Source organism: Xenopus laevis, chromosome 4S (genome assembly GCF_017654675.1).
Source record: "Xenopus laevis strain J_2021 chromosome 4S, Xenopus_laevis_v10.1, whole genome shotgun sequence".
In the NCBI taxonomy this organism is placed as follows: domain Eukaryota; kingdom Metazoa; phylum Chordata; class Amphibia; order Anura; family Pipidae; genus Xenopus; species Xenopus laevis.
The window spans coordinates 56,902,647-56,921,053 of record NC_054378.1 but is presented as its reverse complement, the minus strand read 5'-3'; the positions used below and the strand labels follow the sequence as shown (position 1 = coordinate 56,921,053).

Genomic DNA, 18,407 nt, shown 5'->3' with positions numbered 1-18,407 from the left:
AAAAAATTATTTTTTTTTTAATTTTTTTTTGGGGCCCCAATTTGTTTTTAACTTGTAAGGGGGCCCCTGCCACCATTTTTTTTTTTTTCAAAAAAATTTTTTTTTCAAAAAAATTTTTTTTTGGGGCCCCAATTTGTTTTTAACTTATAAGGGGGCCCCTGCCGCCAATGTTTGTTTATTTTTTAGTTTTTTTACATTTTTTTTTGTTGGGGCCCCAAGTTTTTTTTAACAGGGGGCCCCTGCCACCAATGTTTTTAAAAAAAAAAAATTTAAATTTTTTTTTTTTTTGGGGCCCCAATTTTTTTTATAAGGGGGCCCTGACCATCAATAGCTTTTTACAACTTGTGTGGGGGGGGGGTTACTTTTTTAGCGCTGATGTCTGTGTGGTCTTTTAACTGCGATGTGGGCGGGATATGGGGCGGAGCTTGGTCGTCAGTGTGGGCGGGGCCCAGGGGCCCCCAAAAATTTTGTTGTACGGGGCCCCCGTGATTTCTAATGGCGGCCCTGCTGGTTACAGTGCACAAGCAACCAATGAATTACTAGGTGGAGGGCAGTATCAATGTCAAATAGGAAGGGCAAAGCCTGGGCATGATGTCATCATATAGGAAGTTCTTGGTATGTCAGGTTCAAAGTAGGCCACTCCCATCACTTCAGAAAACCGGTCAGAAAGACAGGAGAAGGACTGAGTTAATAGGTATAAAAATTTGCTTCTACAATGGCATTTTTTTTTTTTTGTTTCAATATTTCTTTATTGCAGAAATTCAATATTTACAACTCAGTGCAGTGATAAGAAAGAGAAAAAAAAAAAAAGTCCATGTATACAAGCATTGAAATCAACAGATTGCAATAAAACACAGTACACACAATACGACTAACCGACACATGAATAGGTGCTATAAGCCACTGAGAATGTAAACATATCAATAAGCAAGGCAGTCAAAAGGTTTTTTTCGTTTAACCAGGGTAGGTGGGAGAGGAGGAAAAGAAGAAACGGAAAGAAACAACAAGACTGGAGAAAGGAAGAAGGAAAGAGAGGGCGAAAGAAAGAGGGGGAAGAAAGAGGGAAAAAAAAAAAAAAGGGGGGGGGGAAGGAAAAGACCTTCATACACTGCACCAATCAGTATACAAACAAGATAGTAGCAAAACTATACCAGGACATCGGCATTGTTACTGCATATGGCCTACTAGTAGGCTAAGACATCACGATCAAATCTCTCGGGGTGACGGTAATGAATCCAGGGGTCCCAAACTTTCGTGAATTGGGCCTGTTTATCCTGTGATATGCTAGTGAGTTTTTCCATAAGGAAAACGGCATCAATTCTATTTTTGACAGCAGAGAAATGTAAATGGGGAGTCAGCCAAGCTTTGGCAATGGTTTGCTTAGTGGCAGTGAAAAAATGCGTGATTAATTTATATTGCGATTTACGTAGCGCCTCTATTGGTTTGTTCAGTAATGCTTCCATCGGGCATTTAGGTAAATTTACTTGCAATACCGTATATATTAATTCGTAAACCCTAGCCCATAGACGTTGTGCCCTAGTACACTGCCAAAATGTATGTAACATTGTGCCTGGTAAGGCACAGCCCCTAAAACAGTGAGGATTAGCACCTTGTTTCCATTTGGCTATGCGAGTAGGCACCAAGTACCATCTACTTAAGACCTTGTATGAGGTTTCTTGCACCAATATGTTAACAGAAGTGTGCATCGTATTTGTAAAAATAGCTTGCCAAGTTTGCTCATCCAAATCTTGAGATAATTCTGCCATCCAAGATTTAATATATGTAAGGGAAGCTATAGGTTGTGAAGTAGTGCTTTGTCTGTATAAATAACTGAGGGATCCTTTCATGAGGGGACGATGCAAACACAATGACTCAAAAAATGTGAGAGGGGAAAAAGAACATCTCTTCTCTAGAGAAACTAAAAAGTGCCGTATTTGAGTATAACGGTATTGTTCTCGAACAGGAATGGCGTACCTATCTTGTAGGATCGTCCAGCTAAGGGCTTTATCATGTACTAAATAGTGGCGAATATGAGTGAGTCCTGCATCTATCCACCATTTGAATTGTCGAGGATCCAGGCCCGGTGGAAAGTCTGGATTATGAAATAAAGGTGCTAAGGGTTTATGTTTTGATAGCCAATGAGGTTTAGAATTTATGGTCCGCCATATAGCTAAGGTATGATTAATAGTGGGAAAGTTCTTGTGAGATTGTAATACGGCAGGAATCCAAAGGATATCCCCAAGAAAACTACAGTGACAAATACTCTGTTCGATCAAAACCCATTTCGGCGGATGGGAAAGGACAAACCAATGCAACAATTGAGATATCTGTGCCGCCAAATAATATTCACGGAAGTTTGGGACACTCAAGCCACCCATTGACCTATGTCTACAATGGCATTTTTACGTATTGTTATGGAAAATGTTTTTTCTAACACATTGAGAGCATTGTTAGTGGTTTCATAAGATTTGAACATTGAAGGTGAACAACCCCTTTAAGTGCCTCTTCTCCAGCGGGAACATCCCCAAGGCCAGTCTTTCCTCATAGCTAAGATTTTCATTACTTTTTACCAGTTTAGTTGCCCTTCTCTGGGCCCTCAATAATTCAATAATGTCCTGTTTGAGTAATGGAGACCAAAACTGTACGGCATATTCTAGATGGGGCCTTACCAGTGCTCTATAAAGTGGAAGAATGACCCCCTCCTCCCGTGACTCTATGCCCCTTTTAATACAGCTCAAGACCTTATTTGCCCTTGATGCTGCTGACTGACATTGCTTGCTACAGCCAAGTTTATCATCTACAAGGACTCCAAGGTCCTTTTCTATAATGGATTTGCCTAGTGCAGTCCCATTAAGGGTATAAGTGGCTTGGATATTTTTACATCCCAGGTGCATGACTTTACATTTATCAACATTGAATCTCATTTGCCACTTAGCTGCCCAGATTGCCAGTTTGTCAAGATCCTGTTGCAAGGATGCCACATCCTGGATGGAATTAATTGGGCTGGATAATTTTGTCTCATCTGCAAACACTGATACATAACCTACAATACCCTCCCCTAAGTCATTAATGAACAAGTTAAATAAAAGTGGACCCAATACTGAGCCCTGGGGGACCCCACTAAGAACCTTACTCCAAGTAGAGAATGTACCATTAACAACCACCCTCTGTACCCGATCCTGTAGCCAGTTTCCTATCCATGTGCAAATGACTTCATTAAGCCCAACAGACCTTAGTTTAGAAAGCAGTCGTTTGTGAGGCACAGTATCAAATGCTTTGGCAAAATCCAAATAGATCACATCTACTGCTCCACTCACTGTCCAGCATCTTACTTACCTCATCATAAAAAGCAATCCGATTAGTCTGACATGACCTATCCTTCATAAAGTCATGCTAATTGCTGCTCATAATGCAATTCATTAGGACAATTTTGAATGTTATCCCTTAACAAGCCACAGATATCAAACTTACTGGCCTATAATTGCCAGGCCGATTTTGTAAATCCTTTTTTATATATTGCAATGACATCAGCTTTTCTCCAATCCATAGGTACCATATAAGATCAAAGCGAATCTGAGAAAATCGGACATAGGGGCTTGTCTAAAACTGAACTAAGCTCTCTTAGAACCTGGGGGTATATGCAATCAGGCTTTGGAGCCTTGTTTACATTATTTTTTATTAAAGCTTTATGAATCCTATTCTGAGTCCGCCACCGACTATATTGAGCTGAGCCATTAGTGCCGCTATTAAGTGAGCCTGGGAACTCCTTTACGCCTTGACTCCTTTATTGTATACACTGAAGAAAATAACTGATTTAGCACATTTGCCTTTTCTGTATCTGTTACAACCATACTGGTACCATTATTTAAAAGAGCAAAACTCTCAGCCTGCATCTTTTTACTATTAATATACTTAAACAACTTTTTGGGGTTAGTCTTGGCCTCCACTGCAATATACCTAGCCTAGTACACATCGGGCAACAGAAGAAATCTACTTGAGCTTAAGAATAATATGCATCAAGTCTTATTAGTTCTCTAGGTTTTCATGGTCTGCAGGGTTTCAGTAAAATCTGGTAATTAGTTAGAAGCTGGTTAAGGATATGCAGATTTTATGTTTGGTTTTGTTTGAGATTTTGCTGGGCATCCCTGACTTGCACTAAGCATGCAGTATCATGTATTTATATAGCCATAGCCGTGTGTGTGTGTGTGTGTGTGTAAAACAAAAACAAAAAAAAATAATTTAGTAACTTCCTTTAACCTGGCAAAGTTGAGTGTTGGAACAAGTTTTATTAGGGCAAATCTGTAGTTTTACTTCAGAAACTTTAACGCTGGGTGCCATACAGTCAACTGGCAACATCTGCTTATAGCCCCCGCCCCTTGAATTGACCAAACCTTGGTTATACCCTCTAGATGTGCTATGTAAGCATATTGTTTGTGTAGCCAACGCTATACTGTGTAAGTAAACCTTGTCTTGGGCTGACAGCAGCACGGAGCATGGAAAGATGGGGAGCTACTAGCAATCTGCACATACAGACTTTCACTGCTTTAGTGCTACGGTGGCCTTTTGTTGCTATATAATTTGTAGCCTTAAGCTGGCCATAGACACAAAGATCCGATCGTACGAATCGAGGATTCGTACCATTTTCGGACCATGTGTGGAGAGTCCCGACATTTTTCGTCCGGCGGAGAGCGGTTGTTTGGTCAAATGGACAGGTTAGAAAATTTCTGTCGGCTGCAGATAATATCTCTGTGTATTGCCGATCGTACGATTTTCAGTGGGAGACTGTCACTAGCTTTGTCAGACATAACTATCGTACGATTGCTGTCAGGGGCAGAACATTGGCTGATCTGTTCTTTAACTACTTTATTTGATCTGACTGGTAAGACTTTGATCTGAATGGTTAGTGGCAGGTCAGGAGATGGGGAAGTATCTTTGCATCTATGGCCAGATTAATTCTTTGTTGAGTTTTAGATGTAAACTGAGGAAATACTGGGCTCAGGTGTCCTTTTTTTAATATATCCGATATGTCGGATGAAAATCTTTCTTGGATTAAGTTTATGAAGATTCTCATTCATCCAGGTCATGGTATAGAAATAAGTCAAATCAACTGGACTTTGTGTTTTTTTTCCTTGACCTTGAAGACGTTTCACCAGTCACCCAACTGGCTTTCTCAATTCAGAATAATTTGTAAATCTTCCTTTGAGAATATATATCCTCTGGAATGTTGCTCCAGTCAGCATAATCTGTTTATCATAATCCACCATGATGTCATGAAGTTAGGTGTTTGGATTGTAGATTAGATTGTATTAGCAAAATTGGAGCTATGAGGTGTTATTAAACCTTCCAGGGAGAGGTGCCACAACAGCATTGTATGTGACAATAGATGTCGCACCAACCCCCCAGCCTCTATTCAAATTTGGTTTTTCAGTTTTTACAGATATGGCTTTAACACCTCTTTTGAACCTCCCGGTCTAGACTCTGGACTTGGCAGTCTTCAAACGTGTGTCCTTTTTTTTTTTTTTTTTTTTTTTTTTTAGATGTAGGTATACGGCTATAACAATGTCAAGAAATTCTGTTAAAATGCTGGTCAGACAGAAATGCAGAGATTACTTTGTGTTGCTATTGATTTGATTCTTTTTACAGTCCTGTCACATGGACCCACACTAATTCATATCCTTGTTTTCATTGTAGAAATGAGCCGACAGACTGCTACAGCAATCCCTACTGGTACCTCAAAGTGTCCTCCCTCTCAGAGAGTTCCAGCCCTGACTGGCACAACTGCTTCAAACAATGACTTGGCCAGCCTCTTTGAATGCCCAGTGTGTTTTGACTATGTTTTACCACCTATACTTCAATGTCAGAGTGGCCACCTGGTCTGCAGTAATTGTCGGCCAAAGCTCACTTGCTGCCCAACCTGCAGAGGCCCTTTGGGATCAATTCGCAACTTGGCTATGGAAAAAGTCGCCAACTCTGTGCTGTTTCCATGTAAATATGCCTCGTCTGGTTGTGAGGTAACTTTGCCGCATACTGAAAAAGCTGACCATGAAGAGCTTTGTGAGTTTAGGCCTTACTCCTGTCCCTGCCCCGGGGCTTCGTGTAAATGGCAAGGTTCCTTGGATGCGGTGATGCCACACTTAATGCATCAGCATAAATCTATTACAACGTTACAAGGAGAGGATATTGTATTTCTTGCCACAGACATAAACCTTCCTGGTGCAGTAGACTGGGTCATGATGCAGTCTTGTTTTGGCTTTCATTTCATGTTAGTCTTGGAAAAACAGGAGAAATATGACGGCCATCAGCAGTTCTTTGCAATTGTACAGCTCATAGGAACACGCAAGCAGGCCGAGAACTTTGCTTACCGACTGGAGCTTAACGGCCACCGGCGGAGATTGACTTGGGAAGCAACACCTCGCTCTATTCATGAGGGAATCGCAACTGCCATCATGAATAGTGACTGCTTAGTATTTGACACCAGCATTGCACAACTATTTGCTGAAAATGGCAATTTAGGAATAAACGTTACAATCTCCATGTGCTGAATTGGCAGCCAGTCCTCCAGGGCCAGTGTTTAAAATGCTTTGCAAAGAATTTCAAATAAAATGGTTACAGATGACATTTCCAGCAAACCATAAACTTTATATTGTGTGGGTCCTGCAAATGACAAAAGTAACTAAGAATACAGGAATCGGTTGCATGTAGAGACACTAATATTTATAATCCATAAACCACTGAAAAACATGTACACACCCAGCCGGGCATCTTTTGTATTTAAACAAAGAAAAGAAGAAAAAAAAAAAAATTCAACCAGAAATGTAAAATAATCCTGAATTTGCGTTTGTCGTTTGTACAGTGAATACTGTTTTGTGTTTATTTTCCCTACCTTTTGACGGACAAGCCATTTCGCGTGGTTCAATGCCACTGCGTTCCTCATTTGTAAGTCACAATTTAGAATTGCTGCTGTTTGTGTACATTTTCTGTGTATTGCTCATTTTTATTAACTTCTAGTTTTTCATTCAATAAATTTGACTTTCTTTTCTGTAATTAAGAAAGTTTTTCTACACCCATGGTTTGCTATGCATAGTTTTGTTTTGTTTTTTAATTTGGAAAGATTTTTCCCATAATGAAATCTGTAACCGGTGTTTATTAGAGAAATGTTGTTTTCAGCGGGATACAAATTGCAATTTAGTAATCTATGCTCTTTGTTAACCTGTATTTGGCAACTGCATGGTTTGACTTAAAGGGATCCTGTCATTAAGAATTGATGCTCTGCTGCAGTGATTCAGGGTGTTTGTAGGCTGTATCACCTACAATAGTATCTTTATGGGAGCAACTGACCCCTGCAGCCTACCCAGTGTCTGGTGAATTCTCCTCATTCTCTAGCCAGGGAATGTTGGGGGCATATCCAGGGCAAGTGTTTGCCACGTTGGGAGTGACCGTTGTTGGGGGTTTTGGCGTACTCATCTGCCAAATAGGAGCAATAGTTGGTGACTATGGAACCAAACTCAATAATATCTCTATTTAACAATGAAGTAGAGCCACATTTTTTTGTCTTGTCATCCTTGGGGTCCGAATGGAGGGCTTTATCTATGCCTGTAAGACTGCTATGGTCAAACCAGTTCACAAAAACGGGTAAAATTATTATTTTTTTTCTGTAATTTCATCTGTGTTGTGCACTACTCTAATTGTGTTGTTGCAGTTTAGGTTGGGCCAAAAAAACCTCTTGATCTGAGTTATTTTGGGACATTTTGAAGAAAGGATGTATTTGATTTGTGCTGCAATTTTCATTGTCTCAAAACTAAAAGCAGATATTGTCATTGCATAGTCTCAACATGAGCTGTACCCCTTCTTTTATAATTGTCATTAAAATAATACTTGGCAAACTATCAAATCCAAGCCTTCATTTTTGCTGTATTTCAGGGATGAATGTTAGTAGCTGTTTTTATTGGAAAGCAAGCACTTGTGTGCTCTGGTACCAACTGTATTACAGCCTTCATATTCCTGTATCCTTGATACTCATTTGATACTCATTTGTTTCGGACACGAGAACGTTTGAAATGAAAGATGTGATCCAATGATTTAGTTCTCACAATATTCATATTGGCCAGTGTGGTGCTACATATCAAGAACATGCACTACACTGACACAGGACGTGTTACAAAAAGTGTTGTTAATGGGACTTTATTGTGAGTCAATAGTTTGTCACTTGTTTTATCTGCAGTGTTATTTCACTTACACATGTCTCTTATAAACCCAGTGTTCATAGTCAGAAATCACAGGGCCCCGTACGGCAAAATTTTCTGGGTCCCCTCCCCACCCAGATCCTGCCCCCAAGCCCCACCCCCAATAAAAACATTTGTGGCCAGGGCCACCCTACAAGTTAAAAAAATTCTTTGTTGGTCAGGGACCCCCCTATAAGTTAAAAAAAATCATTAGTGGTCAGGGCCCCCCTATAAGTTAAAAAAAAAAATCATTAGTGGTCAGGGCCCCCCTATAAGTTAAAAAAAATCATTGGTGTCAGGGCCCCCCCATAAGTTAAAAAAAATTAGTGGTCTAGCCCCCCTATAAATTTAAAAAAAACAGTGATGACAGAGAGCCCCCATAAAAGTTTTACTAAAACATTGATGGTCAGGGGCCCTGTAGAATATAATAAAAAAAAATCATTGGTGGCCAGGGGTTTAATAAACCATAAAAGAATCGGGGAGGGTGGGCGGAGCTATAGTGCTTAGTAGTCCTGGTAGATCTACACAGGGATTGGATAGGCTTATCCAATCACCATGCAGCTCTAGGGAAACTACCAATTGTTTAGAAGCTCCGCCCTCCCCACACGATTCTGCAGTTTCCTGATTTTTGGGTCCTGACAGCGTGAGTACAGCAGCCGGGGCCCCCCTAAGACCCAAAAATCACGGGGCCCGGGACAACTGTCCCCCTAGTCCCCCCCCCCCTGAAGGCGGCCCTGTTCATAGTCATTGGGGGAAATGCAAAAGTCCTGATATTGAGACAAAGTAGAGGAGTAAACCATATTTGAATATTGTGGGAAGTCCCAATTAATTTTTCAACAGTCTCTGGGTTTTGCCTTTAGCATGACATTTTAACAACACATTTTTTGAATCTGTATTTAGCTTTTCCTAACCCTGTCTGTCATCAGATTAGCGATTCTGCCTTTCAGACTAGAGATTCCCTGCCGCATTTTAAAGGAACAGTAACATAAAGAAATTTAAAATGTTCTAAAGCAATAAAAATCTAATGCACTGTTAAAACTGCAGTGTTTGCTTCAGAAACACTACTATTGTTTATATAAATAAGCTGCTGTGTAGCAATGGGGGCAGCCATTACACGGCAGATAAGCTCTGTAGAACATAATGGTGTTAAAGGAACAGTTCAATGTGAAAATAAAAACTAACTAGGATGTGCAAAATAAAAAAATGTTTCTAATCTAGTTAGTTAGGCAAAAATGCAATCTATAAAGGCTGGAGTGTCTGGATGTCTAACATAATGGCCAGAACACTACTTCCTGCTTTTCATCTCTAACTCTTGAGTTAGTCAGCGACTTGAAGGGGGGGCCACATGGTACATATCTGTTCAATGACTTTGCAATTGATCCTCCGCATTCAGCTCAGATTCAAAAGCAACAGATAAGACCCATGTGGGCCCCCCTCAAGTCTCTGGTTACTGCCTGGTAGCCAGGGTAACCAGTCAGTGTAAACCAAGAGAGCTGAAAAGTACGAAGTAGTGTTGTGGCTATTATGTTACACATCCAGTCACTCCAGCCTTTGTACATTACATTTTTGCCTAACAAACTATATTAGAAACATTATTTTGCACAGCCTATATACCCAGTTTTTATTTTTACACTGAACAATTCCTTTAATCTGTTATCCACTATTTAACCTGTGCCATATAGATTTTTTTCAATTTCCGCCATTGTTACATTGCAGCTTGTTTATATGTACTATAGTAGTGATTCTGAAGCAAACACATCAGTTTTGCCAGTACATTATATTTTCATTACTTTAAAAGACTTTTACATTTTCTGGTGTTACTGTTCCTTTAAGACCAATATGGCTGAAGGGCTTGGCTCCTCTCAAATTGAATATGTTTGCAGATCTGCTTCCTGCCTCATTGATTTCAATCCAGTCAGCCTGCACAGCAAAGCAGAGATGCCTCCTGTGTATTTGCCAGAGCTGTGCGGTTGGAGGCAGTTTTGGGTATTCAGATTCACCAAAAAAATATACCATCTCCTAATAGCTTTCACTTGCAATAAAAATGTAGTGTCTTATTTCACAGATAATAGTCATAAGTACTTCTCTGCTGTTTTAATAGTGTGAAGTATTATATAACCTGACATTCATACATCATTTAATCAGGAGTCTACAAACATTAAAAATAATCAAATCTTATTTTAGAGCTTCTATAAAGGAGGATCTGACAGAAGCAATTCTGTTTCAAATAGCATTACTTTAATTTTAGATTGAACTGGGTGGTTCATAAAATGGTTAACGTTTCAATTGTTCTTCAGCCTCTCGTAATAGTTTTTGAATCATTTTCTGCCTTCATCTCACTCTCTTCAGCTTTCAAATGAGGGTCACTGACCCCATTTAAAAACTGCTTTTTATTATGGCCACAGATGTATAGTTATTTCTACTTTTTATCTTCTTTTTATCATCTCATCTTTCTCTTCAGGTCCTCTACTATTCATATTCCAGTATTTTATTCAAATCAATGCATAGTTGCAAAGGTAATTTGGACTCTAGCAACCAGCTGGAGAGCTGCTGAATAAAGAGTGCTGCTGCCAGTAACACCAATGAAAGCTTGACTATTTGACTAAACTTGAAAATTTGACTAATTCAATTTCAATTAGTTTTTTTTTTTTTTTAAAAAAAAAATCGAAATCAATTTTTCGAGATTTATCATACTCTGGCCCTTTAAGAACTCAAAGTGCACTATTCTCCACCTAAAACCTGCCAAATTGCTGTTAAAGTCAATGGAGATCAATTTTGAGTTTTTTTGCAGCTATCCAGGCAAGTTTTTTAAATTCAAATCTAATTCGATTAAAGTCCTCCGGTTTATTCCATTCATCAGAGTTTAAAAAATTTGATTTTATTAATACGTTTTGATTAGTCTAATTTCGAGTTCATGGGAGTTTTAGAAAAAAAAAAAACTCCCATGAATTTGAAATTCGACCCTTGATAAAAACGCAAATGTTTGCTTATGAAAAAATCCAAATCTAAAAAGATTTGATTGAATACAATTGTGAAAATAAACTCAAGTACTTCAAATTTTTAGTTTATAGGCTGAATAATATCAGTGTGTTTTAAAAGTGAATAAAGCTCAAAATCTTTATAATAACTTTCCATACACACAAATGCATTGGGAACACTGCATCTTCTATTCCAAACTGAAACTAGGAGAGTTTATATATGTCCAACGTTGCACCGCAAACATGACTTCAACTTCACTGACAGGTGTCATCATGAAAGTCAAACATAATTTAAAGGGGAAGCTTCATGCTACTGAATTTTTCCATCCGAGCATATGCTGTTATTGTTTGAGCTCCCTGAACAGGATGCTGTTTTACAAAAGAACCCAAACAAAAAAAAAAACAACCCACACTCTCCATGTGGTTGAAAGTGATTTCAGTGTAAAAATACAAAATACACACCTATTTGGCACATTCTAGTCCTTGTGAGCTTTTACTTTAAGGGTAATGCCACATGGGCTGAGAACTGGCCTGCTCAAATACAATTCTATGAATTGTACAATCCAGTGTGTGTTGCACCCGGGCCCACACAATAGATCCATGTGTAGCCTAGAAGCTACTGGGCCCCACAGCAAAATCATTTAGCTCCCCCATTTAACTTCACTAGTAAAGTTAAAGAGCAACATTAAATAATGAACTATTGGTTATTCAACTGCACATTTATATAATGATGCCTGTGTTCATCAAAATGACATTGTATACATCCATGACCTCATTAACGCAGCATTAAGGACTTCATCTAAGTGACGCGGCGAAAAAATTCACCCATCCCTAATTGTCCAACCTGTATCTAAATATTTTATCCTAACAGCCAAACTCTAGATCAGTATCAGACATAGACATCACCCCAACTGCTGTTGTGCCCGGTTTCGGTCCCGTTTTGGGCCTTTCGCAAGACATAAAGGCCCGAAACGTTGACAATAAATTTTCTAAACTGCATTATGAAGTCCTGGAGTGCGTCAATCTTGGGTAGCTACTATCTACAATACACACACACATATATGTATATATATATATATATATATATATATATATATATATATATAAAATTATTTAAAGTAGGGGTACAAGTGCTTTTGGGAATCTCCATAGAACCCTCACATAAAAACTTCAAGAAGAGAATCTTTGGTTCCCTTCTTTAAATATCCATTCTTTTCCTGTCCTTCTAGCATGAAACATGACCTTACTGTTGTCACTTACAGGAAGAACAAGACCTCTTAGTGTGATCTCTCCAGTCATGTCTCCGCACACCAGCCTGCCGCTGAATAGTGAAGTGAGGCAGGTTACTATGGCAACTCTGGCAGATGGTCCATCTCTTGTGACTGCTCCAGCTGGGAAGTGGAGATGGATGTCGTCGTCGTTGTTGTTAAGGAGATCAAAAATTCCAGATGCTACAGGGAAGAGGAAGCGGCAACAATGGAATGGAAGCTTAGAACTTTTGTCTCAGAACACTTCATAATTTTGCCTGCGATACCACCCCTTGCTCCACAGGAGAATAGAGCCTGTCCTTGACTATAACCGTGACCTCTAAAACACACAATCCTGATAACTGTAACATCATATTTAGAACAAATGCCTCTATTTTTTTTGATACTGTATGTACAATGGAAGGGAAACCTTCAACCCAAAAAATATCAAGTACCACAGTGGTTATATTTATTTGCAGCATCCATACCCATCACAAGATACAATGATTGGCTCTGATTATAATGGCTGTTTGTGATCTGGGGTAACAAATGCCACAAATTCCCTCCACATGGGAAACTAGAACACCCAGCATTCTGCTGATAGTCTGTTGGTTGTCTCCATCATTGCTTTACAATATCGAAAGCTTATTCATAAGAATGTAACCTTCCGGCTGTCATTGAACTCAAACTCTCAGCAGCCCATCAATAAACAGCTGAATAATGATGTTACTTGGTTACAGAAGTACAAAGGCAACAGAATGATATTGTCGCTATCATGTCTGCAGACATGTCCTACTATTCTTACCATTTGAGCTGATATTTTGTAGAATTGCTACGAAGCCAACGAATTGCTAGTTGTGCTGATTCCTTCGTAACATCTCCCAGCTGCCCTGTCAGAGTTAGTTAACCTTCTCCATCCATGCGACTGGCCTCCACAAACATGATCTCTCCACCCAGTGGGGTCCAGGCCAAGCCCATAGAAATATATGGTTTGTGTACATGCATGAGAAACCAAGGGCTCTATCTGCACATCACTCACAGATACCAGTTTGACAATACTTCCGTTTTCAGTAAACCATCCGACACATCGCGTCAAGTAGTCCTGCCCTAAAATGAGCAAAACTAGCCCATGCAGCTGCCAACAAAGATCATTAATAAAATAGTAGTAGGCCACCTGCACCCAGAAGATCAATCTGAAGTGGGTGAATGGATGTGATGCAAAACTAAACCCAAGATGAGGACACTGTTTTCAAGAAAATAGCATTTGTTACCCTGCATGTATTTTATAGGCAAACCCCAGTTCATCAGAGAATTAGGAATAATGTTCTAGGGTTCTGTAGCAGCCCATTCCAGTGAAGATCTGTGCACATATCAGCACTCACCAGCTACTATCATCATTAGGCTACTCAGGACTATAATGCATTTATATCCTTCAGAAGGCACTCACCGGCCTAACGTTAATGCTGAAAATGATTTCTGTTGTACAAAACATCTGTGTTCAATTTACAATACAATGCGGATCAATAAGAGTTATATTCACATTACATGGCTGGCAATATCGAAACCATTGCATCCTGCATCAGAATCGATTACTATCAGCCCTGTAACATCAGTTTCTATGACAGATGTAACCTTACTTTCTGCTAATGTTTCGATTATTCAATGACCCCTACTAGTGATCACTAACCCCTACACTTTGCTTCTCAATGGTAGCCAAGAGCACACTGAGCATGTGTAGTGTCACAGACTCTCAAAAGATAGCCTAATAATCCTAGATGACAGAGAGCTTCTTAGGAAGGCATGGAATATTACTGATATAGGGCTCCTGAACCTCTGCAATATAGCATATATATATATCACATGCTTGAAAAAGGGCCTGTGGTGCCCAAAACATGTCATATGGATTGCAATAAAGTTGCACTGTCACAGTAATACTGAATTTGTCCTTTTGTCCCCTCACCTGTGTTACCTGTTGGACTATATGGTATTTAAGACAGAGTACCAGTGGGACAAATACAGGACACACCATCTCCTGTCTCTTAGTGTACAACCCCAGTGTGAAGCATGAAGCATGTGAACATGACCTTGGGAGGGGACTGTGATCCAAAAAAGAAAATAAAAGGTACTCCGACTGGTTGCGACTATTAGAAGCTTTGTTGTGTCTCACTCTTACAGTGGTTTGCAATCGAAAGATGTTTTTCTGTCCCTTTCTGTGCTGCTGATTCTGTTTCTTGAAACAATGAAGTCAGCCTTGCAAGTATCCTCATAGGCCTGTTAATCAGCTGGCTTCTGTCACATTGTTTAAAGGTCAGAACCACCAAGAGAATATGGGGCAGACTGTGGACAGGGATTCACAATAGGCCCTGTCATTCCAAGTACACAGAGGCCCAAGCAGCCCCCCACCAGCCCGATAATTAGTTACTGTCTATGGCAACTACAGCATTTGCCAGAACTCACAGATTGCCAGTCTGGGCCTAGGCAAACATACTGTATATTATAATCAGGAACAGTATAATTACAAATAACTGTTGTAAAGGTATGGGATCTGTTATCCGGAAACCCTTTATCCAGAACGGCCTGGTAACTGATCAGTGAAACCAAGAGAGCTACAAAGCAGGCAGTAGTGTTCTGGCTATTATGTTAGACATCCAGTCACTTCAGCCTTTATACATTACATTTTTGCCTAACTAACTATATTAGAAACATTTTTTATTTTATCCAGTTTTTATTTTTAAACTGAACAATTCCTTTAATGTCCTTAATATAATGATAATGACAGAGAGTAGAGGATCTCTTGTCTTTTATTGTAAGCTTGTCACATTTGTGCATCTCTTTCATTCTGTCATTCACCTGCTCCTTTGTCAGTGCTATTATGCTCGGTACTATTATACTTTGCAGCTACTGTCAGCCCAGGGTCTTGCCCTTGTAGGTTTCTAGCTCTTCATCAAAATCTTCCTTTGCTTGGACATACTGTACATTAATTCAGTTCCCAATTCAGCTGCTCCTTTGTTAGCAATGGGCAGCCATTCTCTCTTCTTCTTGTTCTCTATCACAAGCAAAGCCGTCTCTTCCATGGCTCTTGCCTCTAGTCATGCCTCTGCCAATCACATCATTGGTATTCCTTGTTGCAACCATTACAACTCTTTGTTCCCATTTAGGAGTTTCCTTTGTCCATCTGCTGAGCAAAACTTCTAAACCGTGATCTGGCCCAAGAGCTGGATATTCTTCAAGGCTTGAGATTTTTCAAAATTTTGGTATTGGCAGTTTTAGACATTTTGTGTAACTTTATTATTATTTATTGCGACACTTTTATCACAATATTATATGGGTGCTGGCCTCTAGTTTAGTTCTAAATGGCTATGCAGCCTACTCTTGTCTGATTTGTTGTAGGAATGGATAGCAGGATACAGTAATGTAACTAAGCGGCATCTTAATTAATATGTTTAGCCATCTTGTATGTGTCGCCTAAATCAAGCAGGAGATATGTTTTTGCTGGGAGGGGGACATGGGTGGGGATTAGGAACCATAGGAATCAGATTTGCAGCTTGGAGGTAGAGCAGAGATGGGAGTGGAAGGGCAGCACCAAAAGCATGGCTGTTGTGCAAATTGATACTGATTGAACAGAAATCAACATAAATATCTACATGAGACATTTAGCACCAATGTTAGGATAAGCCATATAATCATGTCTAACGTGATCGCTATGGTGGACATAAGAAAAAATATATTTGTTCACATGCAAGCACTTGGATAATGTGCAACTAGGGGTTTAAAAAATAAACTTACCTCAATTTCATACATAGGAGGACCAAGAATATATTTCAGTGCATGGCGGTCAATAAGAATTAGCATTTCAGGAGGCAGGGCAAAGTCTGTTGTGTTGTTGATGATACCAGATTTGGAACTTTCTGGGACACTCTCTTTGTGATCTGTGATAAGAACATCAGACAGGCCATCAGATAGAGAATTTAGAATGTCAGCAATACATTAATTGGGAATGGATTGCTACTTGAGTTAAGATTCTGCTTTTGTAATGAACTGGAAAGATAAAGACTGTCTGGGGCATTTCAATGACCTCATGAAACCCTATCTCTAATGTAGATTTATATACCAGTGATCCATTAAGACAGTGTACCTTTCATCAAAGCTATTCCTTTCTAAACATGTCATGATTTGCTTTCATGTGCAAATTCAAACTGTCACAAGCACCAGCAAGCCACCAGAGAGCCCCACTTTTAGGGTAGGGGCACACGGCGCGATTTCGCCGCGATTCTGCGCTAAGCGAGTTGTCGCTGCGTTTTTTAAGCCGAAATAGCTTTGCTAACTTTGGCGCTGGCGTCAATGCAAATTGCGGCGAAATCGCTGCGCTAATTCACACGCGGCGATTCGTTTTCTATTGTCGTCCGAAGTTGCCTCGCTGGGCGTTTCCGGGCGACAGTAGAAAAAGAATCGCCGCGTGTGAATTAGCGCAGCGATTTCGCCGCGATTTGCATTGACGCCAGCGCCAAAGTTAGCAAAGCTATTTCGGCTTAAAAAACGCAGCGACAACTCGCCCAGCGCAGAATCGCGGCGAAATCGCGCCGTGTGCCCCTAGCCTTATATACAACATACTATTACTCTAATTCCCATCCATGTATCACATTACCATTTTTATGTGTGCTTCTGTAGGCTATTATCAGTAGTACAAACATGCAGCACTCCATTGTGCTACACTCATCCGGCTGTTTGCTACTGGCAACTTTTGGAGAATTTATGACACATTTTTAACATTAAAAGCAGGTCTCCTCTCTGTAATAAAATTCAGCCAACATAACTGTTTGAAAATAATAAGAATAAAAAGATTAGAGGTTTCTTGTTGATTGATAATGAAGGAGCCCAAAAAGCTAAAGCTGGAAAGACAAAATTAAAGGGGGCAGTTTCACCAACTAAAGCTTGGTTGGAGAGCAACATAAGCATGCAAAAAGTTCCTGGGGGTACCAACTATGTGGTGTAATTGGCTATTTAGTACCTCTATATGAACTGGCAGCCTACAGGAGACTGTTTGGCTGTTTTTTATGGAACCAAAAGGTGCCTCCAACCCAGGAATTCAAACATAAGCACCTACATTGAGGCCACTGGGAGCAAGAGCCAAGGGGCTCGTGAGCAACATGTTGCTCACGAGCCACTGGTTGGGAACCACTGGCCTAGACTTTGGGGGAATTCACAAAAGTGGAGACAGCCCATTTTTGGAGTAAAAGTGGTGGTAAACTGGTCTGGTGTAAAATACTTTTTCCATATTCATAAACAGAAATCCGCCTAAATTCCAACTCAACCATCAATTAAAATTTTTTAGTGAAAGAAAGACAGTTTACAGACACTTTTATACATTTGTCTTTCAAACAACATAAAAATGGGGCAAAAACATAGTTTTAAATGACATTTTCCCGACAGTTTAAAAATGGCGTAAAGCTTAGTAGACGTCTTCCCTGTGTGTCAGATCAAATCTAAAATAATCTGCTCTGCTTTGGTTTACCCAGTCTTCATAGACACAAAGTCAATACAGGGGAAGCAGGTATATGGCACTGGCCCAGCCACACGCCAGCAATAAATCCAATATATGAAAAGATAGCCGATACCTGTTTTTACTGCAAACAGGGTGATCCCAAATTTTATTCCATGGTGCTCACAACACTTTAATTGATCAAATGTTTCGGGACCGCATGGCCCTTCCTCAGTGATGCCCAACCAAAGAGATAGTGCAATTTTATAGTCCAAAAGACAGCGACCCCTAGTGGTGGGCTATATTTAAAGTTCTCTAATATATACTGGAGAAATTTCCATTTTTTTGGGTTAAAGTGCATATTCATGTAGTTTTTCACACCCTATTTTACTCCATAGTAAAGTTCCAAATTACGGAAAGGCTGTCTCCCATGGACTACATTATAATCATATAATCCAAATATTTAAAAATTATTTCCTTT

The 18,407-nt window shown here is 39.7% G+C and overlaps 1 protein-coding gene across 8 annotated transcripts in view; it reads left to right on the top strand.

Annotated features, from left to right (window-relative positions):
* Window positions 1-14,862, top strand: part of siah1.S (siah E3 ubiquitin protein ligase 1 S homeolog) — a 32,879-nt gene extending 18,017 nt beyond the window's left edge. For 7 of the 8 annotated variants that reach the window (XM_018260657.2, XM_018260658.2, XM_018260663.2 and 4 more), the window contains one exon: window positions 5,692-7,886. In XM_018260657.2, coding sequence (XP_018116146.1) covers window positions 5,694-6,542 — 849 coding nt within the window. In that variant the 5' untranslated portion in view covers window positions 5,692-5,693 and the 3' untranslated portion in view covers window positions 6,543-7,886. Of the gene's footprint in view, window positions 1-5,691; window positions 7,887-12,462 lie in introns of those variants that run through there. The other variant, XR_005960952.1, reaches the window with a different exon arrangement.
* The last annotated feature ends 3,545 nt before the right edge of the window (window positions 14,863-18,407 follow it).